Source organism: Armigeres subalbatus, chromosome 2 (genome assembly GCF_024139115.2).
Source record: "Armigeres subalbatus isolate Guangzhou_Male chromosome 2, GZ_Asu_2, whole genome shotgun sequence".
Lineage (NCBI taxonomy): Eukaryota > Metazoa > Arthropoda > Insecta > Diptera > Culicidae > Armigeres > Armigeres subalbatus.
In genome coordinates this window covers 197351149-197377429 of record NC_085140.1, presented here as the reverse complement: position 1 = coordinate 197377429, position 26281 = coordinate 197351149, and the positions used below count along the sequence as shown (strand labels likewise).

Genomic DNA, 26281 nt, shown 5'->3' with positions numbered 1-26281 from the left:
AACTCACTGCGACATACAAGATTTTGGTTTTGTTTGAATAAATCCTAGCACTGAAATCGATTTACAGTGTTGCACAGCTAGCAACCTAATGATTGACAATAAGTGAGAAAAACTAACCTGAGGAAGATCGGGAATGATTGCCTAGTATTTATATATTTATTTAATTGGTCACAACTGAAAAAAAGTGTTCAATAAAAGGACGATGAACTGTATTTATCCTAATTGATTGTCAACTTGCTATTTTGAATTAATTTCGGTTTTCATTTTTGTTATGTTAAGTGGTAATTCAACCAAAATGATAACAATTCTAGTTATCAATATAATTTGATAATAAAGTTTGTTATTAATAAGTTATTCTGCTTTGCACTATGTCCAGCCAACTGTTGGTCATATATATGCCATATGCCATATGGCATCATGATTTGATTATAAATAGTCTTCAGTAAATACAAGATTGTAGGAAGCGTAGTGCTCTTCTCTTTTGCTCCACAAGAAAGCGTAATTGGGTGAGTGCCCAGAGACGTCGCCGTACAATCACGTGATTCGAGTTCGAACCCCAGTGAATGCCAACATTTTTTTCAATGCGTAACGAAGTCGGCAAAGAAGATTTAACTATTTTGGTCGATAAAACAGTGATGAGTGATAACTAATTGATAACTAAGTTAGTTATTTGAGTCAATAATATGTATAACAAAATGTGTTATCAACTTGGTATCAGTGATAACTTAATTTGTTTTCATTTAGTAATTTCAGGAGCAAAATTCTGGTATCATTTTTGTTATGTTGGCTGTTAATTCAGCCAAAATGATAACAAATTCAGTTATCAAAATGTCCGATAACCGGGTAATAGAATTTGTTATCAATAAGTTATTCATTTTTGCTCGGGTAGCGAAACGTTCGGCCAAATTATTGCCTTTCTTAAGGAGTCGTGTGTGCAAAACTCGAATTTCAATATCACTTTCAATTTGCGATACATGGGAAACAACAAATTTTCAACAAACAGAAAAGCTCTCATTTGAATCTTAACAGATGAATACGTCCAATGCACGTTAAAACAAACCAATACCTTGATGAGCTTTTGAGTAGTAACGCTTTGAAAGTTGATAACATATTTTCGATACAGTCCTTAACCACCGAATACAACGCCTAACCACATTAATCGATAATATAAAATCTCCCCGCATGATCGATAATGAAGATGCACCGAAGAGTGAAACCACCCACCAAGCAGCGTTCCATTTTTTATGTTCGTTTGAATTTTTTCCCTAGACCTTCATTAGAGGATCCATCCTCAACGCCTTCTCCGGCGCATACCAAAGTGAATGGTTAAATTAAAATTGCAACCTACGAAATTCGCTACGCAAAACCGATCTTGGGCAGACAACGCTAGTCTACGGACGGATGGTAGTTCGCTATGTCAGCGCGGAGAAAGAAAGTAGTAAACCGACAATATTTTCTACAATGACGACGGAGCCTATACCGAACGTTGTCGGTGGCTTTTTTCGCGTTCTAAATATGAATCAAACGGCGACGGAGGGGTGTGAAATATGCCACCTCGCCATCGGGGTACCTGCTGTGGCTGCCCTTGTTGCTTGCACTCTATCTAACGGCGTTCTTCATTTCTGGGTGCACCCTAGCAGAACCACCATAACAACTGGAATTAGGTGCTGGATGGAAGTGAAGAAAATTATGCTCGACTTGTCAAGCCGTAAGCAACTACGTGGAAAGCTCTGTCAGAACGGTGTTTGGGTTGGAAAATGATGTCTCAATTGTGTCGTGAAGCACGAATGCGCAAATCAAATTGCTTCGAGAATTTTGATCATTCCGTAGAAGTGGGTCAAACTTGAAAAAGTGCAATGCGGTGACATTAAACGGCAAATTGATGCCCTATGCTCCAACAACGTTGTGGTGGTCCTTTTTTCCGCGCGACTTGATTGGAAACGAACCTGATTGATCAAGCGCAACTTTGGGACGACCCCGTCTGCTGTCTTTTTCTGCATTTCCTACCTATTTATGATTATCGAAGCGGATGAATATTGCCACTGCTCGATGCTCGTGATGATGCCGACTCATAAAACAAAGCGATTAGTTCCCTCGAAAGCGAGATTCCGATCGTTGAATATTAAATTTCATTCTTAACTCTAAAACTCTCATATGGACTGCCATGCACGTGTTGTTGGCAATTACGTTTGGGAATTCGCGGCTGAGTAATTTTAGTTCTAGTTAGACGGAAATTATTACGTAAATCTAGTGCAAACAATCATACGCGACATGCATTGTAGCATTGTAGGTAAGTAGACACTTTCAGCAGTGTTCAAGAGTGGGGTCTCCAGTTAGCCGTGCGAGCAAAGGTCTGCCAATAAAAAAAAAAAATTCATTAATTTAGCTTACTAGCAAAAACGGATAACACTGAGTCAACAATTTGACGCCACATGACACGACTCGAGGCCACATCTCTCGCCAAATCGCTCTGTACCTGCGTCTACTTAGTAAGCCCACCTCGCTCACTGCCCTCCACGCCGTTTTGTACCTGCCTGATCGGAAGCGAACAATATTTTGCAAGGTTGCTGTCCGGCATTCTTGCAACATGCCCTGTCCATCGTATCCTTCCAGTTTTAGCTACCTCCTGGCTGGATACTGTGTTCGCCGAAAAGCTTTGTGACAAACGATGGAAGATGATCTGGGATATCCCTTTTTTAGCGGTATTAAGGATGGTGATGGCTTGAAGGATCTTACACTCCAGCTTGTACATGGGGTATATGATCTCTTCCTTCCGCTCCTCCGGAAGCTGTTCATTTGGGCGGCTCAAATTACAATGGGAAAATAAGAAGGGTTATGTACTAGATACGACCGCTCAACGTAAACTACGTAAAACAGTTTGGTGCATTGAGGAATAGTGCCATTATGCATGAATATAATAAAATAATTCATTTGATTACCTATGTCACTGTTTTTTAGCATAATTGACTGTCCACGGTTGCAACTCCGTTGTTGCCAGGTCAACTGTTATTACACAGAGAACCAACAGTTGATATTTGGGACTAATATCACCTGTAATGTGTAAAAACTGATGACTCAAAATTAAGCAATACTGGCGCCGGCCGTGTCCGAATGCAAGTCAATTAAGGAATGAGTGGTAATATGTTGACATGATATTCACTTAAATGTCAACCAACAAGTAATCTGCACTTCCACTTCCACGAGTAAAAACTGGGATGTTTGATATATGGGGTAGGGAGGTAGTGAGGTACGTTTTGGTAAACGGTATGCCGGCTGTAATGTTTAGTATAACCTATTGGCGTTACTAGTCCACGGCTTGTTTGGTAGAACAATATTATCACACACAAAATGTGCATCCTAAAATTTCAACAACGTAAAAATATAGCTTCTTATCTTCCATTTCCTGGGCATTTAAAAAAAATCTACCGAGGGGTCCTGAACAACTTTTTTTTTCTTTTCCAAATGGAATCTGCATTCTAATCTAATACCAGCCGCTAGTCACAAGTCACTTCCATGTTGAGTCTCTCATTAATTTTCAACCATTCTTCATAAATCAAAGGCAATAAAAGAATATGCTTCTTATTCTTCTATTTAAACATAATTTCAAAGGCCTAGATGTGGACAAGCATAAAGCCGAAATTAATAAATTCTACATTTAGCTAGCAAAAATTACCGCTTCGCAATGATTGAACTCACTGATATGTTAAAATAGCCATCTCTCCCTGATCAATTTGATTTTGTTTTGTTACACTTTTTGGATTTGAGTTGAGATTTTTCTAAATATAGGAGGATTCATTTCATTTTTCATTTATTTAGTTAACATCTAAACAGATAACACTGTATCAAAAATTTGACGTCACAATGCACGGTTCGGGGCCGCATCTCTCCATCTTCGAATACGCCCCACGCTCGCCAAGTCGTTCTGCACCTGGTCTGCCCAAATCGCTCGCTGCGCTCCACGTCGTCTCGTACCTGCCGGATCGGAAGCGAACACCATCTTTGCAGGGTTGCTGTCCGGCATTCTTGCAACATACCCTGCCCACCGTACCCTTCCGGCTTTAACTACTTTCTGGATACTGGGTTCGCCGTTGAGCTGGGCGAGCTCATGATTCATTCTTCGCCGCCACACACCGTCTTCTTGCACACCGCCAAAGATGTTCCTAAGCACCCGTCTCTCGAATACTACGAGTGCTTGCAAGTCCTCCTCGAGCATTGTCCATGTTTCATGTCCGTAGAGGACATGGTGCGGTGGCGAATCTTTTTTGACCGCAGTTTCCTCTGGAGCCCGTAGTAGGCCCGACTTCCACAGATTATGCGCCTTCGTATTTCACGACTAACATTGTTATCAGCAAGGGTCCGAGGTAGACGAATTCCTCGACCACCTCGAAGGTATCCCCGTCTATCGTAACACTGCTTCCCAGGCGGGCCCTGTCGCGCTCGGTTCCACCCACAAGCATGTACTTTGTCTTTGACGCATTCACCACCAGTCCAACTTTTGTCGCTTCACGTTTCAGGTGGGTGTACAGTTCTGCCACCTTTGCAAATGTTCGGCCGACAATGTCCATGTCATCCACAAAGCAAATAAATTGACTGGATCTGTTGAAAATCGTACCCGGCTCCCGCATGACACCTTCTAGCGCAATGTTGAACAGCAGATCCATCGTCATCGCACTGCTAAATATGGGAGTACATTTTTCCTTAAAGGTGTAACCACAGGGAAACAGACGTCTCACTCAACACATGTTCCATCGTTCACCTTTTTAACGGTGAATTCAATTTTTTGTAGGTGGTCAATCGGCCACTGATGGCGCTTTCATCGATTTTGCTTGTGTTTGACGTTCACGCACCACATCTGGTTGCCGCTTGTCCAAACACAGTGAATTTAGAATTGGGCGATAATTACTCCGTGACGATGATTTTGATTGCGTTTTGTTCTAAGTGAGACGTCTGTTGCACTGTAGGAAGAAGATAATTTTTGAACAGGGAATCCATTTTTTTAGAATGCGCACGCAAAACAAGCGACAAAAGAAAACCAACGACAAAGCTTTGTTTTTGTCGGAGATAATAATGACAAAGATCCGAAAAATTTTGTCAGCAACAAAAACGAAGACAATCTTGTTGCTAACTTTTCATCCCGTTATTTTGCATTATTTCTAGAGCAATTTTCGGGCTTATGCTATCACAGTTTCTGGTTTTATGGAAATATTCGAGAATCGAACAATGATTGCAAAATTAGCATCGGAGTTTGGGAAATATATGAGCATGCAAGGCAAATGATTCTTGTCATATTGTGTTTGGCTTCTGATAAAGAATGATATGGAAATGCTAATATCATCTTCCAAACTTGGACGTACATTAAGGTGGCTCAAAAAACACTTTTTCAAATTTTTTGATGGGCCGCCCTTTTATTCGGTTTTATTTGATGCCCTGATGCTCTGGACAAAATTTCAGCCAAATCGGTCAACGTTTGGGCGGTGCTAAACTCGTTGGAAGTTTATATGCAAAAATGTATGCAGAAACATTCAAAAACAGTAATTTGCAGTTGGACGGCACAATTTACGATCAAGAACCATGATACTCATTCAGCTCTTGTAGAATTAAATACAGAATGTTATGCTGAAAACCGCGAGAAGATTAGAGTTAATTAGGCAAAGGATATTAGCATTTTACCGGAGTGTTGTAGAGGTGAATTTATTTCTTTTCAAAGGTAAAAGAAACGAAATTTGCTCAAATCCCACTTCAGAGATATGCTAATAACTTAGCCGGGCAAACTCTAATCTTCTCGCGGTTTTCTGCATAACATTCTGTATTAAATTCTTCAAGATCTGAATGAGTATCATAGTTCTTCATCGTAAGTTGTGCCGTCCAACTGCAATTCACTGTTTTTGGATGTTTCTGCATACATTTTTGCATATAAATTTCCAACGAGTTTAGCACCGCCCAAACGTTGTCCGATTTGGCTGAAATTTTGTCCAGAGCATCAGGGCATCAAATAGAACCGAATAAGAGGGCGGCCCATCAAAAAAATTGAACAAAGTTTTTCCCATACTAATTTGAGCCACCCTAACGTACATGTTCATGATAGAATTAGAGGCGAAAGTATAGAATTGATAGTTCCGTTAGGATACGGCAGGCATGAAGAATGTTTTTATAGAAGTCGATTTGAAAGCGAGCGGAGGGCAATATTTGTGATGGTATAAATCTCACGACCTTCCTTCTGCCAAGCTCCCGTATGAAGAGGGAGGGAAGAGTATCAGTGTGGAAGCTGATATCTCTCCACTGGCAAAAGGAAGGTGGTTTGACTTGTTCATATGCCATCGCGTGCGGAAGGATTTGCTATCGACGAGTACTGTCTCCAAATTTCTAATATGACATCAGCATTTAGTCGAATAGGATTTTTATTGCACAGTTCTGTTTTCTCATTGCGTCCATCACAAATATTGCCCTCCGCTCGCTTTCAAATCGACTTCTATAAAAACATTCTTCATGCCTGCCGTATCCTAACGGAACTATCAATTCTATACTTTCGCCTCTAATGCTATCATGAACATGTACGTCCAAGTTTGGAAGATGATATTAGCATTTCCATATCATTGTAAATCGTTTAACTTCACGTAGAAGTAACACACACGAAATCATTAATTTAGTGTTCTGATAAAGGTTTGTCGTTAGGTACGTTTGTCAGTAACAAACTTTGTTGATGACAAAGAGTATAGTGTTAGGCGTTGCTCAAATATTAATTCCCTGCTTTTGAATGAAAAAAAAAACCGAAATTTCAATTGTTTGAAACATCTTCTTCTTCTTATTGGCATTACATCCCCTCACTTCCACAGTTATTAACTGTGAGGTTTCTAAGCCAGGTTCCCATTCTTGCATTCGTATATCATGACTCATGAGGCTAACACGATGATACTTTATGCCCAGGGAAGTCGAGACGATTTCCAATCCGAAAATTGCCTAGATCAGCACCGGGAATCGAATCCAGCCACCCTCAGCATGGTCTTGCTTTGTAGCCGCGCGTCTTCCCACATGGCTAAAGAGGCTCCAACTATGCGTTAATTTTCCACCACCCCACCATAATATCATGTAACATAATAAGATTTATTTGTCTTGAGTTACGTATTTCATAAATAAATAATAAATAATAATAGATAGTTGATAATAAGTTGATAATAAAAATCGAAATAAAATGGAATGAGTTGAATTACTTTCTTCTAATTTAGTTGAATTCCACCTTTTCTAGTGGGTTTAAGCTTGTGACGATGATTGAATTGGTTGTATTTTAGCCAAGATACACTTCGTGATCGATTGAGTCTGAGGTGTATTAGTTTATAAGATTAGAACGTAACTGGTTGGGCTTTTCTTGGTCTGTTCAAATTTGGAACATAAATTTCTGCCAACACTATAACCTGCCTTTGGGAAAGAAGTCTCATGCCGGGATAAGAATTCAATCTACGGTCCTTCTATTAACGGAGGTGCCGCTTAAGCCCTAGATTGTCGTAACAGAATGGAACGTTTCAATTGCATATGCTCAATTAAGTTGAAAACCGGAATAGGAGACCAACGAAGTTAGATTTTTCTCGCAATCCGTACGTTAAGCCTAACTTCGCTAATGGCGCCCTAGTCTAATTAGGGCCTAATAGGACTAGCGCACTATTAGCGAAATTAGGCAGACAAAACTCGATTTTTAGGAACAAAAAGCGCCAGCAGGAAGATCAAGATCGGGCAACTGTGCCGCGCTACCGTACCGAGAGACGGAGCAACTATACCGCGCTAATAACGTACGAATGTTCTTTGTGGTTCTATGAGAAGTTGAAGCGTTCACGTAAGGGCCACGTGCCATATCCCGATATGTGTAAGGACATAAACATAAACGAACCCTCTTACGAACGAGCAAGAGCGGATCCAAAGGTGGCGGCAGCACTACGAAGAGCACCTGAATGGCGATGTGGCAGACAAAACGGTGGCGGTATGGTGGGAGCACGTGCGCAGGATAAACGACTTCCGGTTCCGAATCTCCAGGAAATCCAGGATGAGATCGGCCGGCTGAAAAACAACAAAGCCCCTGGAGTTGACCAACTACCAGGAGAGCTGTTTAAATATGGTGGTGATGCACTGGCTAGAGCGCTGCACTGGGTAATTACCAAGGTTTGGGAGGTTGAGGTTTGAGGTTCTGCCGCAGGAGTGGGTGGAAGGTGTCGTGGGTCCCAAAAGGGCGATAAGCTGGTCTGTAGAAACTACCGCGTCATCACATTGCTAAACGTCCCCTCTGGTAATAAATAAATAAATTGGACGGAGTAATACGAATGGCAAGGATTGACACGAGTGGTACGATTTTCATGAAGTCCGCCCAATTATTTGTTTTCGCCGACGACATTGATATTTTGGCACAAAATTCGGAGACGCATCATGACAGGAAATCGTTAGTTATTTTTGTTGGCCGGAAGAGAGGGATCCCCCTCACAAAGAGTAACAACTAGAGTCCCTTTCACTCCACGGCACGCTACTGACTGATACTTCTGCCATTCAGCAATAGGATAACAATATTCCTTAATCTACCCAAGAGCAACTACAACCAACTGGCGCCTGCTTCCTAACCATCTACGATCTACAGCGAAGCGTCGCACACTACCTGATATTCCAATAATTTGGACTTCGCAAAACGCTCCGATCGAACGGAGTTTGTCGTCGTACCAAACTGACTTTTTTAAAAACGCTTATTAGACCAGTAGTTCTCTACGGACACGAGGCCTGGACGATGCTCGAGGAGGAACGCGCACTGGAGGTTTTCGAAAGGAAAGTGCTGCGTATCATCTATGGTGGGGTGCAGATGGCGATGGCCACGTACTGTCGTGGAGGAGGCGAATGAACCACGAGTTGCATCAACTGCTGGGAGAACCATCCATCGTTCACACCACGAAAACCGTAAGACTGCGGTGGGCCGGGCACGTAGCCAGAATGTCGGACAGTAATTCGGTGAAAATGGTTTTCGACAACGATCCGACGTGAACAAGAAGGCGAGGTGAACAGCAAGCAAGGTCAATCGATCAGGCCGAGGACGATTTGCGGACCCTCGGCAGACTGCGTGGCTTAATATTAACTTAAAGCAATTGAAAAATATCACTATTCTAAATGATTTCTTTGCTCATGTAAAAGAAACTTGGTCATATTTGAATATGATGAAATAATGTCCGATACCGTCAACGGGGGTGTCATTGGGTCAAAATGTTATATGCTCCAAGTAAATGTTACAAATCTCTAGTAGTTAACATTGGAATCAAGTTTTGATTAGTTTGGTACAAGCTTGAATAATAAATTTACCACTGTGTGGGGAAAAAATAATAAATGAGGGAAATTCTTCAAAATTATATGTTGTTTAAAATTGGCCCATTCTCACCCCTCACAGGGGGTGACATTGGGCCAAGTAGAATAAAGTTCAGTCAGCGGTGACGATGCAACGATTCAATCGTTCATTAAAAATAATTGCCTACTTTACGGCTCTTATCAACTATGTAAGACAAATCAACCAAAAGCTTGGCCCAATCTCACCCTTTTTAGCATGCATTGCTCGTTGTCACGAAAAACCAGCACTGCTATAGGGGAACGGTTCGCCACTTCATCTCATAGCTCCTATTTCCATCCAATCAAAAACAAAGCAATGGTAAGGAATTTGGTATGTTTATAATTTTTGTGATTTTTTTCAGCAGTGAGCACGCATGTTGACAAAAAGAAGCGACGAATTTGGTGCCGTATTTCTTTGTTTAGCGATGAGATGGATATATGTACAGTGAGATGGAGATCCTAACATTTCCCCTATAAATATTCATAAAATTCGATAAAACAACAGCAGATTATCATAACATGATAACCAGGTACCTATCGATCTAAAAACTAGTTATGTAATAGATTTATGGGGTATTACTGACGCTATTTTAATACGGGTTCATTCGATCAATAATTTTACATTCAAATTCCAAGCATTGTGGTACGAGCACCATTAGTTCTTGAAATTTGTTTTGTGATTCCTTAGACGTGAATTTTAAAATAATTTAGAACCGTTTGAAGTTTTCATCAAAATTCGTAATAGTTTCTGACATTTTTCGTTTTTGGCCCAATCTTACCCCCTAGGCCCAATTTCACCCCGAACGACGGTACTTGAGAACACTTTTCTGAACCTTGATTTTTTTTGTGTGTGTATCTTCAATCTAACCCCCACTGTCCGGCAGTGGTATTATGGAAGAAAGCTGTCTTTAATAAAGTCAGCTTTAGCCCGGGAGTTAGAAGGTGTTAGCTCTACTGCAGCTCCAGTGACCCATTTCAGACTGCCTGGTAACTCACGTCCAGTCCGAGGTCACTTTCACTTGCAATAAGCCCCGCCTGTTTATGCTACCATTATCAATTGGATAATGGATCCATAAACAAACTTCCGGATTTTTAAATCCAGCGCGTATTTAGTTTTGGAATCATATAAAAACATATTAGGGGTATACACTTAACGGCGTAGGTTGCTGCGTATCTGATTATAGAAATGTTTCACACTCAATCACTAGGGACATATTTCAAATCGCCTATGAAACATTTCCATAAACAGATACACAGCAACCTACGCCGTTAACTGAATCCCCCTATTGAAACAATCTCACCAAGTTGATACAATTCCGTATAAATGAACTGAGGAAGACTACAACTAGTGTCCACTAAAATACCACTACTTTTCCAGCGCTATTCCGAGCAATTCTATATTGATCCATATTTTCCTGGTATTATCACACATTGATACCCCAAGCAACCAAAAGTTCACATTTTACTTAAATTTGTTCCTAAACGAACCAATTAGTTCACTCTTGGTTCACATCGAGTTCCAAGCACATTAACAGAACTTCAAAGTTCACTTTTGCGCTCCAGCCATACAAAAAATTACTTAAAAAGCAAGCTGCTCAAGCCAAAACATCCCATCTTATCCGTACTTTTGGTTTCTTGGGACATGTTTTCACCAAATACATCCCCGTATTTAAACTACACAAACGATTTCGCACGCTCAAATAAGAATACATTTGAGTAAAAGTCACTTACTTAAGTCATAACTTAAACTTTTTTCTTCTAATACATATGCAAAATATATACATCAGCCGAATCTATTTCTTGTGGAAACGAACAAAAACCGTGACAGCAAATTTAAAAGCAATCGTCCGCGCGCATGGCTTGCTGCGATCCTCGCTCGGAATTTCGCGGAATTTCTTTTCTGAACCGTGATTTTTTTCCACCAAAATTCATCATCAAAATACATCGTTGAAAAACGTGTGCAAATGATCAAACATAGTTTGTAACAAAGATCATGTATATTGTATACAAGTAAACATAATCCGGATAATTAGAGAGTTTTTCGTTAAATGAGTTTTGTGTTCGGCACTAGATAAATTCACCAAAAAACAACTATGCAATATGCATATCGAAAAACGGTTGTTCAAGTTAGAACCATTAAGGCCCAAATTACCGTAATCCAGTCATTGACAAGAAAACAGCCACGTGCTTGTACCACCCCCAGGAAAAAATCCGCCCACTGTGGAGAAAATGCATTCCCCAGCTGAATCGGGGAAGCACTCTTGTTTTAAAACTATATCAACATATAGTGGTGACTTCAATACATCCGTGGGATGCTTCATTTGGATGAATATCGTAATATTATTTGAAAAAACTGCCTTTTGCAGAAAATATTGCCAAGTTGAAAAAATATTTTTCCAGGAGGAAACCGTCGATTTACTCTCACGCTCTCTTATACTTTGCAGATACTCGAAAATCATCGTGTTGATTTGTTCTATATGTTATGCTCATTTCTCGAATATGTAGGGTATCTGTTCCCATATTAATAACAGCCCGTATATTAATCCCAATCGTCGATAAGCCAAATAAAAAATCAATTTAATTACAATTTCTCACATCGTATGTACACAATAATGGATGGAACACATTCTTGAATGTTTGGAATATTATTCAAGAATTTCGTTAAGTAATTCACAAGAATTGAATTATTAAAAGATAAAATTATAAAACACTTTTATTTTCATTTTCCTACCTCCGAACTGATGGTTTGATGCACTGCTCAATTGCTACTAGCAGATTCATCTGTTTTCACGCCGTTGTTTTCCACTTAATTTCAAGCTAACACAAATGTATCCTTTTAAAATTCACTTCACAACATATAAAGCACATCACATTTTCACTATAAGTATAATTATATTTGAAAAACCAACGCGATTTCCTATAGTTTGATATAGGTTTATTTCGAACAACGTCTAAATTATCCTTGTCCGTATTCCAAACTGTTTACATGGCTTGCAGTACTCTCAAGGGTTGCCGACCTAGATTTTTATTTCAAAAATGCTTGAATGAACTATCACTGTGAAATTCAACTCTTATGTTTGTAAAATAAGGTATATCGAAAAGATAATCTATGACAAACATAATATTAAACTGATAAATTGAAAAACTTCAACAAAAACTGCAATTTTGTAATTGTATTTCAACTCAAATACAAAACATTGAAGAATTCGGCATCACTGCAATCATATCGTAACGTGTGTGTATAAGTAATAGTGTGCGTATTTGATGTTGGAAACAGTATTATTGATATAGGTACAAGCATAGGATGAACTGTTTTTGAATGTTATTGAAATAGGTACATTGCGGTGATGATGTTTTTCAGCTAAATACTCCTATAATGTGATAATAATTTCATTTTTGAAGTTTCCAAATTGTTTTCAATAAAAAATTACGTGAGCCGAGCATAATTATGCAAATGTTTCTTGATTATTGGGTGTGAAATCAATGCATTTCATAGGCGCATTGCCATATTGTTATTGATATAGAAACAGATACCCTACGTAAACATCAAGCAATAATCTATGAAAATGATGCTTTTCATGCTATGCTACGCATGTGAGCTAGAACTGTAAAAACGCAAGCATTCATAAGCAACGCAGGTTATTTATTTTTTTCATAATTCAAGTGTTGATAATGTAATGTAATGCTAAGTAAAATAATAATGTAATGCTAAAACTGCATCACTTTTCATGTACACAGAGAGAAGACCGATCATATGGTCATGTAAACAATCCGTTGAATCTGGACGAACATTTGAGAAGGTAGTCAACTGCATCATAATTTTACATTCATGTAAAATGCATGTAGGAAATTGTGTAATTTTAGGAGAAGGATGCACAACAAATCAATCTCAGATGCATGTTTGAGGTTGTTTATGCGTATCACTATAATCTGTGCGCTGTACAGTAGACTGGCCCAGGAAAGAAAAAGTTGTCTAATTCCACGGGGCACCCCTCAGGATTGTGTCTTTGGGTGAGAAAATCAATCTCTGAAAATTTCAGCTCATTCGCTTGTTGCATAAGCTGGCGCATTTGATTTGAAGTTTGTATGGGGATTTCAGCCAAAATGTATAGGAAAATACACCTCCGTCACTCATTCGATCTGGAAATTGGTTCTGATTGCTCGATTGACCTCAGAATTGCAAAAACGGCGGTTGGTATGCTACAGAACAATTTCACAGAACATAGGTTAGGTTTTATATAGGTTTCGGCTGATGCGATTCGATCAAAAAACCCAAAAATACACAAATCAGCTCCTAATAAATCAGCCGAAAATTGTATAAAAGATCATTTAATCATCATGCAATGTTCTGTGAAATTGTTCTGTAGGATACCAACTGCCGTTTTTGCAATTCTGAGGTCAATCGAGCAATCAGAACCAATTTCCAGATCGAATGAGTGACGGAGGTGTGTTTTCCTATACATTTTGGCTGAAATCCCCATACAAACTTCAAATCAAATGCGCCAGCTTATGCAACAAGCGATTGAGCTGAAATTTTTAGAGATTGATTTTCTCACCCAAAGACACAATTCTGGAGGGTGCCCCGTGGAATTCGACAATATTTTTTTCTCCCCATAGTAATCTGGGCCAGTCTACTGTACAGGTATTGAAAAGGACGTTAATATTTTGTGGAAATATATAGAGTTTGATACCTTTTGAAATGTTTGTGTACTTTGTACAATATCAGATCTGAGCGAATGAGTAGGCTCTCCGCAAAAAAAAGAAGGGAACAGCAAGAAAAAGAAGTCGATTTGATGTATGACATTTGAACCTTAAGAAAAATCGTTACAGAAATCATTCGAAACCGGTAATGCGGAAACTTCTGATACTAGAACAGCATAGGAACAAAGTTACATTGGAGTATTGCACTAAATTTCATTAATTCACCTTACGAAAAAAAAAATGCATCCAATCGTTTATCATAGTTGATGGTTTCCTTTCATTGCATCCGATTGTCCAATACACGTACCACTTTGCTACGCACGGTGTTGACTCATCAATCGAGCTTCTTGAATAATATCCGCACGATCCGAGAAAAGTTGCATATCTTCCTCTTGAAATTATCTAGCGCGGACCGACTGACTGCATCTGATTTGAGCTTATCTGCTTTACTGGGTCTCCTCGGGTCATTTCTCATCATGTCAAAATGCGCCCCCATGAATCCTCCCAATCCGCTCAACAAAGCCGCATCTGCTCCAATAGATTCAGCAAAAAAAACCAATGCATCCATTTGTTCGTTCATCCTCAAGTCTACGCGCAAAGATACTCGAAGAAAAACTGAAAAATCTAATAAAAACAAATATTTCTTATTGTTTCAGGTTACGTCACGTCGGTTGGTGTGCTTTCATCATAGTGGCAGCACAGGTGAGTTATTAGTTCAGCGCCGGTGAGGTGTGCGACGGCCATTTAGTCTACTGCCCCATAGACTTATCTTCGGCGATGCCTCTGTGGGTGCTGCTTGGAAGTCAGTCAAGAGGCAAAAGTTTGAGGCAACTGCCTGACCCATTCGATCCGATTGTCTGTGTGTGCAGGGCTTTACTAGCCTGAAGTGGCGGTTTTTAATGCGAATAGCTGGGTCAGTGTGAAATCTAAACCGAGCATGACAATTGGAACACATGTTGCTAATGGACGGGTGCATGTTTGACCGGTCAAGTAATAGGATATGAAGAGAGCGATCCCAATTTGATTAATCAGATAAATTTTGTGGGCAGCGACGCACCAAGATAAACATCTTATAGAAAATTTGGGCATTGTTCAAGAAGCTGGGACCACAGTTGAAGAAATTGCATCAATTCGGTTTTTTTTGGTCAGCTGCTGCAAAAAAAAGATCAGTCAGGATGGCTACTTTTGAAACAATCAATCAAAGTCATCGCTAAAATTGAATATGATGCTCATTGCTCAAACAGGGCCAGCCAGAGTTACTATCAAAATGAAAAGATACTGGATCACTACCCTGAATGTCGAAATATGTTTATTTTTTCTTGCCTTTCTTCATTGGCGTAAATAAGGGGGGAGCAGGGGGTTGCTATGCGTTAGCTACTACTCAAATCGTGCTTCGTTAACGTGTTCGTTAAAAATCTGAGAATGTATACACAATCAGCTCAGGACAAAATTGTGAATTTAAAACTTCCATCCATGGTATAATGTGATTTCCTTTTGTTCCAAACGTGCCCTTAGATAGATACAAGCCGTTATTCGTAAGCACTTTCCCTAAGGGTCCAATATTGACATTTACGCTAAATATATCTTTTTGGATTTTCATAGCTGTTCACGCTTAAACTTTCACCTTATTTGTATGTGAGAAACTAGACTACTAATCTACAAGGCAGACAAAAATAACCCCTTTTTGTTAGCATCCGATTACCGTAAACATTGCATTAATGTGAACGATTTCAGTCCAAGTGAAACACATTACTCAATACTGTTTGACTATGGCATAAACTAACAAAATGTGTTATTTTTTTCTAACGTAATTTGTAAAGGAAATCTTGAAGGCATTTCCAACATTTCCTAATTTCCCCAAGAATTCTTCCGGAAATTACTTCTGAGATTAATCCAAAAATTCCTTTGGAAATTTTTCAAAACATTTTATCGAAAATTCAAAATAGCATTTCTAAGAAACTTTCGAACATTGCATCAAAAATTCCATTACGAATTCATAAAAGTTTCTCCAGAAGTTCTTTTAGAAATTCCTTTGGAAATTTCTTCGAAAATCCTTTGGATATTCCTCAAGAATACGTACAGAAATTGTTAATACCTTCGGAAAACTAAAGGACGAGAAATCCAACGAAAATTTCAGGAATTCTTTTGGAAATTCCTTCAAAAATTTGTTCAGAAATATTAACTTCATAATTTCTTTCAAAATATATTTTAAAAAATTCTTCTGATTTTTTTGAAAATTCTCCCCAAAATTTACACTAGAAAAAAAAAATTACGGCAGAAATTCCTATTGGCATTCGTCCAGGGAATCCTTTAGAAAATTCTTTGCAAATGTATCAAAACTTTCTTCCGAAATTCCAGGAAGAATTATTCAAAATTTCAAAATTTTGTTGGAAGAGTCTTTTCGGGAATTTATAAGGGATTAAATTTCAAATTCTAAAAGAATTTTAAGAAGAGTTTCTAACGGAAATTTCAAAGAATTTCCAAACAAAATTTCCGAAAGAGTAAAAGTAATTTCCAAATCCATTTAAATGAATTTCTTAAACAATAAAAAAAAGCTCAAAAAAGGAAATCCTGGAAAAATTGAAAAAAAAATTCTCAATGAAGTTCTGCAGAAATTTCGTAGGAACTCCAAACAGAATTTCTTTTTAGAGTTTCACAAGGAATTTCTTAAGGAATACTAGAAGATTTTTTTGAAGAAATTCCTTAAATAATTGCTGCAGCAATTTCTTTTTTAAAAAAGTGCATAAAGATATTGATTTGGAAAATGTGTTGGAAGTAACCACTTTCCCTTCGATGGGACTCGAACTCATTACTCTACAGTACGCTAGACTGGTGCTTTAACCAACTAAGCTACGAAGGACGACGGAGGTCATGGTTCGAGTCCCATCGAAGGGAAAGTGGTTACCTCCAATATATGTTCCAAATCAATATCTCCCACATAACGTACATATTCACATATGAGTTTTCATAACATTGTAATCCCAGTCAATCATTCAGTTGAGTCTTTGAGCAATTTCACTGATTCTGATCAATCACGGAGTAGCAGCCATAGATATGTGTAGTCAGTCAAAGCTAAGCCAACCTTAGCTAAGGTATTTCTGAAGGATTTCCTAAAAGAATTTAAGGAGTTGTAGGTACCAGAGAAATTCGTAAAAGAGTTTCCAAATAAATGTTTGATTTAAGGTACCCCGGAGCAAGTAGGACCCAGAAAAACGATATTTCAGCAAAATTGTTAACGCATACTTAGACAAACAGACGTAACACTAAGGAAAATATCATCGACCATAACTTAAACGACCAATTTGAATTTGATTGATTGCGCGTTTCACAACTAGAGGCGCTAGCGTCGTAATCCTTCGAGTTTGACATTCCACTCTAGCGCCTTCTGGTGACTATGTCATACGAAACATTGTTTTGTGTAAGAAGCTCGCAAGATGGTGGTAGAGGAGCTGGGCGATGGATTTTTCAGAAAAATGTTTATGCTGTTACGTCTGTTTGTCTGTGCTTTAACGTTGACTTCCCCAATATGATATTTTGAAATTGGCCGATTTGTGTGCCCCGGGAGACATCCCGAAGGGCCTCGGATCTGGCCAAAAGGTTGCCAATATCATATTTGGGTGTCATAATCCCACTTGTCTTGCAAAATGCTGAAGTTTGATACCAATATTGCCAAAGTTTGTAATATTTTGAAATTGGTTGATTTTGGTGCCCCGAAGGCTTCTCCAAGAGCCTTGGAATTGGGCCCGGGGTGATATCTGGATGTTATAATTCGATTCGTCTTCCAAAATGCTGAAGTTTGATTCCCATATTGCTAGTATGGTGCAAAAATATTGAACTGTCCATTTTGGGCCGGTTCCCAAAGGGTCAGTTCGAAGAAACCCCGTTTTGGTCATTTCTGGAACAGGTGTCATCATGATTTTTGGTACTGATATAAACCCTACATACAAATGAACCTAAATGAAAGGAATGAGACTAAAAAGTAACATTTTGTTGCACTTATAGAGCCAAAAAAGGAAGTTGTGGTCAAATTTACTGCATCTGACCCAGTGACCCACCGGAATAACTCCGGATAGGAGGGCCACATCACAAGTCCCAAAATGTATTCTGAATTCTGGGATCCGTACGATCAGAACAGTGATGAAACCAGGCCAATACGACTAAAATGACGAAATGGCAGTGATTTGAATTATTTTCCTTCACTCAGGCCGATACGGGCTAATTAAGATTAATTTATTAGAGTGATTTTTTTTCGCAGGAAAAAGTTCATCATTAAACGGCTAGTTTGGCATAGCCTACTTTAAAACATCGGAAAATGCTCAGAATTTTTTAGGATTATTTTTGGATTTCTTCAAAAAATTCTCTCTATTTTTGATTATAAATTCTTGGTAAGTTACATTGACCGAAAGTGACAGACGGGCAGCTGGTAATTTGACCTAAAAAGCCGTTTGCTCTAACAGGTTGTCTGGCCGAAACGTTCGTTGTCCAAAAATGCCATTTAGCAGAAATAGTTTTTTGACAGAATGGGCCATTTGGCCAAAAATGTCATTTGGTCCAATGGGGTCATACGGCCAAATTTCAATGACTGAACCTCGTACTGAACGGATAATATGGAACAAAATTCCGTGGCCTCTATTTTTAAGTCAATACTGGACTTTAGGCCAAAAGACATCTAGCCAGGTACCATTTAGCAAAACGTTTCACGGAAACTGTTATCAGATCAAAACTGGTTTGACCGACAATGTAGTTTGGCCGAAAGCGATGTACAGCCGAAAGGAAAATCTGGACGGACCTGTTAAAAGTTGTTTACCCTAACAGGTCATTTGGCTGAAAATGCCGTTCGGGTGAAAAAGTCAATATACATCATTTGAGTAAAAATGCCGTTTGTTAAAAAATGTCATTTGGCAGAAAGAGCCATTTGACCCATAAATGTCCTTTCTGCGATCATTTTGCCAAAAAAGACGTTTAGACGAATAGGCCATTTGACAGAAAATGCCGTTCGGCCAGAAGGGTTGTTTTGCAGAAAGAACATTTTCGGGCCAAATTAGCATTCCTATCAAACGGTCAAATGATCTATTCGGTTAAGCGTTTTTTTTTTCGGCCAAATATCCATTTCGGCTCTTTGTCGTTTTCTGTCAAACTACATATTTGGTAAAACCATTTTTGACCGGATAACAGTTTCGGATAAACGTTCAATTCGGCTTAATGGGATTTGGTCAGATGGCATTTGGCTTAAATGCCAGTATTGACTTAAAAGTAGATATGTTACGAAATTTCGTTCAACGGTTGTTTGACAAAAGGCGTTTTCAACGTAAATGCCATAAGGCCAAACGGATGGATATTTTGGACTAAATTACCCATTCAGTTATTGACATTTGTCTGTATGACCTGTTGACCTAAACGATATTTTCGGACAAATGATCCTTCTGTCAAACGATCATATCGGCCAAACGGCATTTTGGGTTGATAACCATGGGAGGGGCCCTCCTTAGCCTAGCGGCGAGATGCGCGGCTCTAAAGCAAAACCATGCTGAGGGTGGCTGGGTTCGATTCCCGGTCCCGGTCTAGGCAATTTTCGGTTTGGAAATTGTCTCGACTCCCCTGCGCATAAAAGTATCATCGTGTTAGCCTCATGACATACGAATGCAAAAATGGTAATTTGGCTTAAAAACCTCGCGGTTAATAACTGTGGAAGTGCTGAATGAACACTAAGCAGCGAGGCGGCAATTTCCCAGTGGAGGATGTAATGACAATAAGAAGAAGAAGAAGAAGACCTTTTTGGCCAAACGAACTGTTAGGGAAAACGACTTTTTCGACCAAATTACCAGATCAAACATACGGCTTTCGGCCAATGGAATTACCCAAGAATTTCATATGGACAATACATTAGTTCTTCGATAACAGCAAAATATTTTCGTTTCAGTTAGCAAATGGCGTTCGATAACTGCGACGCATTCTATACGTCAAACAATTGTCAGACGTCGTCAAAAAAGATGTGCATCTGATTGTTCACTGCTATGCAGCTATCATCGACTTTGACATCGTTTTGAAGCTCAGCTGTCCGATAATTGCGAAACTGATGTAACTTTCGAAATTCAGTTAAAAGCATTGCAGTTAAATGACTTTCAGTTATCGAACGTCTACTGTACAAAGAATTTCCCGTAGAAATCCAATAATTTCGAACAATTTTTCGTTGAAACATTTTGAACAATCCTCAGCGGAAACTGATCATTCCAAGAAATTCTGCGGAAATTCTTAAGAATTGACTGTTATATCGTTGGCCATGCCAAACTAGCCGTCTTTATTATTCTAGACTGAGAAAGCCAACGGTAAAACATCCATTCTTCCAGCCGCACTTTACTACAATTATCAATAATGTTCTGTGCAAATTCGAAAAAATACTCAACAGAAACACAACAGGAACTTTTCATAAATTTCCGAAATTTTTCCTGTAGAAGTTAAGATCGTTTTTTTGTGAAAATTCTGAAGTTTCTCATGTAAATTGCGATAAATTTTCTGCTGAAATTCCAAACAATTTTGTTTGGGAATTCAAAAGAGCTTCTCTTGGTAATTCCAAAGATTTCTCGAAACTTCAAAGAATCCGAAAATATTTTCCAAATTTTGGAAAAACTTATAGATTTTTCTGGAGAAGTGCATTAAATTTTTCATGCGAAATTCAAAAGATTCTTCTTTTAATGACATGAAAATATCCCGAAAAATGCAAAAAAAAAAATGTTAGGAAATCGTTTTAAAAAATAGCCACGCCGATCCACGCCGCCGGCTAAAATGGCTGTCGGCGTGACGACGAAAACGCCGCCGCCGCCGACCGAAATTCTGACAAACGCCGCAACCGACGAATATCAGACCGGCGCACACCTCTAGTTCAAAGTAGAGATGTCTATTTGGTTTGGTATTGAGGACAACACATCTCGTTACTATATATAGTAACTATATATTTATATTTGCTATATTATATTTATTTGCTATATTATATTTGCTATGGCTTAGAAACCTCACAGTTAATAATTGTGGAAGTGCTCAATGAACACTAAGCTGCGAGGCGGCTCTGCCCCAGTGTAGGGATGTAATGCCAAGAAGAAGAAGAAGAAGAAGATATTTGCTATATCGAACAAATGACGGTTGTCAGAATGACAGCATCTGTTATCTGTCAAAAGATACGAAGGGGTGCCCATAATCTAACGGTGCCCACAACCGATCTTCTTCCCCTACCGTTTTGATTCAAAATCCGAACATGACTCATATTCCGAACACTTGCGTTTAAATTACCATTTTGGCATTATTCTTGTCATTTTCTCCATAGGATCTCGAATTCGTTTGTAATCTAGATCATCAGTGCGGAAAACCGATGGAAGTTTTAGTTTGAGGGCGCTAAAACCCGGAATACGAGTCACGTTCGGGATTTGAGTCAAAACAGTAGTTCTGTTTCATTTTTCTGAACATTCTTACCATTATAAACGTTCATCGATTCATCGGCAGCCATAGTTAGAACCCACTTACTCCGTATTTTCACTTGCCCCGAGGTACCTTATTCTTATAATTCCTTCTTCGAATTTTTGAAAGAATATTTTGAGGAATTTCCAAAAGAATGTTGTGATTTATCTCCGAAGTAATTTCCAGAGATAGTCCCAAGAAAATCCGAAACAATTCTTGAAGAAATTTCCTAAGAAATTCTAGCAGGAATTTATTAATTCGGAAACTCCCTCACGATTTAATTTGGAAATTTCGTTAGGAAATTCCTTTACGATTTTCTTTTCAGAAAATTTCTCTGGAAATTCCCTTAGGAATAATTTTGGAAAATTCTTCGAAAATTCCGTTATACCAATACCTATGGAAATTTTTCAAGGAAAACTTTCGAAAATTTATCCTTTGGAAAGTTTTTCAATTATTTTTTTGGAAATACCTTTTGAATTTGTTTCGAAAATTTCTCCAGAATTTCTTCGAAAATTCATCTAAAGATTCCTTTGAGAGTAGGGCCCTCCTTAGCCGTGCGGTAAGACGCGCGGCTACAAAGCAAGACCATGCTGAGGGTGGCTGGGTTCGATTCCCGGTGCCGGTCTAGGCAATTTTCGGATTGGAATTTGTCTCGACTTCCCTGGGCATAAATTATCATCGTATTAGCCTCATGATATAAGAATGCAAAAATGGTAACCTGGCTTAGAAACCTCGCAGTTAATAACTGTGGAAGTGCTTAATGAACACTAAGCTGCGGGGCGGCTCTATCCCAGTGTGGGGATGTAATGCCAATAAGAAGAAGAAGAAGATTCCTTTGAGAATTTCTTCACAAATTCATTTTGAGATTTTTTTTTCGAAATTCTTTAAGAAATTCCTTAAGAAAATCTTTTAGGAATTCCTATACCTACGGAAATTGTTTTAGAAAAACCTTCCGAAAATTCTTTAGGCGAAATCGTTTTATGAATTTCTTTAAGAATTCCTTTGGAAATTGTTATAGGAATTCCTGCCGAAATCGAATTGGGAACTCCTCCCATTTTTATTAATGAATTGCATCAGCAATTATTACAAGATTTTACTAAACAAATTCATCCAGTAATAAGAAAGGGATTTCCGAAAATCTAAAAAAATAATTCCTTCAGGAATTCTTTCTGACATTCCTTCGAAAATTGAATTAGAAGTTCCTTAAGACATTCGGATATTTCTTTAGAAATTCTTCCGGAAATCTTTTCGGAAATTCAATCAGAAATTCTTCTAGTAATCATTCAAAAATTACTTCAAGAATTTCCTTGGAATTTTCATCTGGAAATTCCATTAACATTTCCGTGAGAACCGGAAGTTCTGATGGAACTTCCAGATAAAATCACAAAAGCCTTTCCACAGAATTTTTCGAATGAATCTCTGTAAGAATGTCAAAAGAAACTATTGGCGTAGTTTGCTAAATTATTCATGGAAGGAATAACTGGAAAATAACTCTAAGAATTCCTAGAAAAATCAGTTTATTTTGGAACAATTCGAGTTCGTGGTCTGTATCACAATGTAATTTGATAACAATCGATTGTTGCGTTTAAAAGTTATATAGAAATGGTGACTCGAACCAATATGTATGGTACATTGGTTAAATGCGAGAAAGGCAGTTCTACTACAAGGTGTCTGCCACACTCTACGTAGGGGCGGAAACGAAATCTGTAAACAAGCATTAGACTGGAACGTAGCGGGACATCGCAGCACATGCGGACCCAGAGGCTCATGGCGGCGAAGCCTCAATAATGAAATAAAAGAAGTCGACCAAAATCTAACCTGGCAACAGGTTAAAGCGATAGCCGGGCAACGCTCAGGATGGAGATCTTTCAAGTCGGCCCTCTGCACCACCGGAGGTGTACAGGATCCATAATTAAAGTAAAGTAAAAAGGTGTCTGCCCACGTGGGAGTAATGCAGCCTTTTATCCTAATTGTTATTTCCCTGCACATTTGGAGTCTCTTCTCCACCACGCGACAATGTCACATGTTCTTTGGCACATCTCTAGTAATTAAAGAGAATATCATTTACTATCAAAAATGGCTAAGCAGAATAAAAGAAACAATTTCTACTATTTCAAATTGTTTAGTAGGATTTCTTCACTGATACTTTGAACAACATTGTTTGTTGAAGCTCTATACTGCCGCTAACCGCAAGTCGAGCACATCTGTATATGGAGGCCCATATACAGATGTGCTCGACTTGCGGTTAGCGGCAGTATATCTGTCAGGTTCAAAGTAATGGAATTACATGGAATGACACTAGATCGGCTTATGGAAAGTGAATTCCCCTGTTCGAAAATGAAACATCATTCAAGTAAATACGACTGTTAACTCCTAAGCTGTGTACAAAAACAATTCCATTTTCCGGGCGTTGATTTTTGTGGCTATCTTATATGGCCGATTATATTAAACGCGGTCAGATCCGTCCACTGTGAAGATGTTTCCCAACATGTGCCAAATTTCATTTCAAATTCACTGCCATCATACCTCATGTTGCATGTGTTAAAACAATGGTCAAATTTTCGTTTATGAGGTGTAGTCGAAGCACTTGCGGTTTACATGCTTTGTTTGTTTCTGCAACCATTTCAGACAATTGTCTTCACGCAATCGACGGACAGTGGCAGTTCAAGTGCAACCACGCCGGATCCTGTGAGCTTCCATAACAGCCTCAGCAATGGCAGCTACTATAGCACACACGCCCTTACATCAGCATCCACTGCGGCGGCTGCCCTGACGACCGCGGGCCGAGCGACCATCTCTTCGACGGTGGCGCCCAAAATCCAACGAAAACGGGGAAGCTCCAACAAGGTGAGTAACGCTGACAATTAGTACCACGGATAACCTACGCGTGACACAATAACCCATCGTTGTCGCTCACCGACCAACATCTCATTTGCAGAAAAGCATCGTCGTCACCCAGCCCATCGATAATGTGAACAGCTCGCGTGAATCTTTATCCCACGAGGGCAGCGAACCGGTAAGTTTTTAATAGCAAGAGAGCATGCACAAAAATTGAATAAATTCATCGTTGCACCGAAACAGAGACAGCATACTCCATGTTAGACATGTGTTGTATGTTTCTTATTACACTTTTCTATAATTTTGTTATAATACGCTTTCACCGTATGTCTATCAAAGTATCCAGAGTGCAACTAAGTTGACAAATTATGTGCGACAAACCGATCGTCTTTCTGTGCAGTATTTAATTTGTCTCACACCTAATTTAATGGTTGTAGGGGCAACGAAAGTTTTAACGCACTTTTATGTTATGAACACAACGTCATTAAAAGTTATTTGCATTTGACATGTGTCAAAAACTGGAACAAATAATAAAAGCCCTGCCGACGAATGTACCTTAGAATTCTACTACGTACGGTGAAATCATTTAATTTCTCATCATTATCAATATTCGCACATCATGTGACCCATAATCTGGCGAAGAGGAATTCAGGCAGGCCACATGCGTGAGTAAGATTTCATCATTATAGTCTGATCTGAAAATCACTTATTCGAGTGATCCGCTTTGTTCAGCAGGTTCTGAGAATTTTAGTAGAACTTTTTGTGGAAATTTAGAAGTCATAGCTTCCCGTCGTAATTCAAAATATTTTCTTAAGGAAATTCAAAATAGTATCACTTGGAAGTCTTCATAAACTTCCCGTGGAAATTTCTTGTGAAAACTAAGAATTACTTCTAATGGAAATTTAGAAGAATATTTCATGCACACCCAAAAGAATATCCCAAGAAAATAAAGAAGAATTTGCCGTGGAAAATCAGAAGATTTTACCATGAGAATTCCAAGATTTTTCTCTTTAATATTTAAAAGTTTTTTTGTTTGTAATTTTCAGCAGAAATAGTTACGAAATAATATGTACGAAATTTAGATTACACTAAATTTTGCACTAAATCTGAATGCTCGTATGATATTTTTTTTTCATAAATAAGCATTTTCATAAACATGTTGCAAAGATTTTGGTGGCATATTGAGGTCGGGCGATCAGTCACTTTGTCGGACTATCAAAAATACGAAACAAAACTTTGCAAAAAAAAACGTGAGATTAAACACGAAATCGGAAGTAATATAAAAAGAACCATACTCATTAATGCATTTAAATTAAAAAAAAACTTTGTAATAAAGTAATCATCAAGTTGAAATGAGTTAATCTGATAAAGTCCTAAATCTGACCATCACTGAACAACGAATCAAATCGATAATTTTGCTTGCTTCCTCTTCTTTCTTGGAGATACTCGTATCTTCAGTCAGTGTGGTGTTTGGCATCCTCCATTCATCTCAATGAATAGAGCAGCTTCTTTCTGCAAACCAACATCAATGGAAACCAAATAACAATACATCAGCCGATTTCGTTCTAACAGGTCTTACATAACAAAAGTAGTTCAGCAGCTGACGACGAACAACCTTCCCCCATGCGCTCAAACAAGTGGCATGATTTCATGCTATCGCCATTCCGGACCGTTAGTACAGACGAAGCAATTCAAAAACCTTTAAATACCGCAAAAACACAATCTATTATTTTGGTGGACTGCAAACCAGTTCATGAAGGATTTCAGTTTTTAAGGAATGACCAGCCTAAACCACGAATCGTTCTTTTTTGTCACTGTTTTATAGACGACAATGAAAACGTTTGAGAAACTATCAAACCCCATTATTCGATAGAGTAACTTGGTCGCTATCTGCATTCCGATGAGGGGCTGTTTATATGCTACGAGTGCATCTTTTTGACAGAATTATTGA

At 38.7% G+C, this 26281-nt stretch overlaps 1 protein-coding gene across 2 annotated transcripts in view; it reads left to right on the top strand.

The window, feature by feature from the left end:
- Nucleotides 1-26281, top strand: part of LOC134211472 (uncharacterized) — a 107275-nt gene that overhangs the window by 15603 nt on the left and 65391 nt on the right. For both annotated transcript variants that reach the window (XM_062688354.1, XM_062688353.1), the window contains exons 2-4: nucleotides 14700-14745; nucleotides 24121-24339; nucleotides 24431-24508. In XM_062688354.1, coding sequence (XP_062544338.1) covers nucleotides 14700-14745; nucleotides 24121-24339; nucleotides 24431-24508 — 343 coding nt within the window. The remainder of the gene's footprint in view (nucleotides 1-14699; nucleotides 14746-24120; nucleotides 24340-24430; nucleotides 24509-26281) is intronic.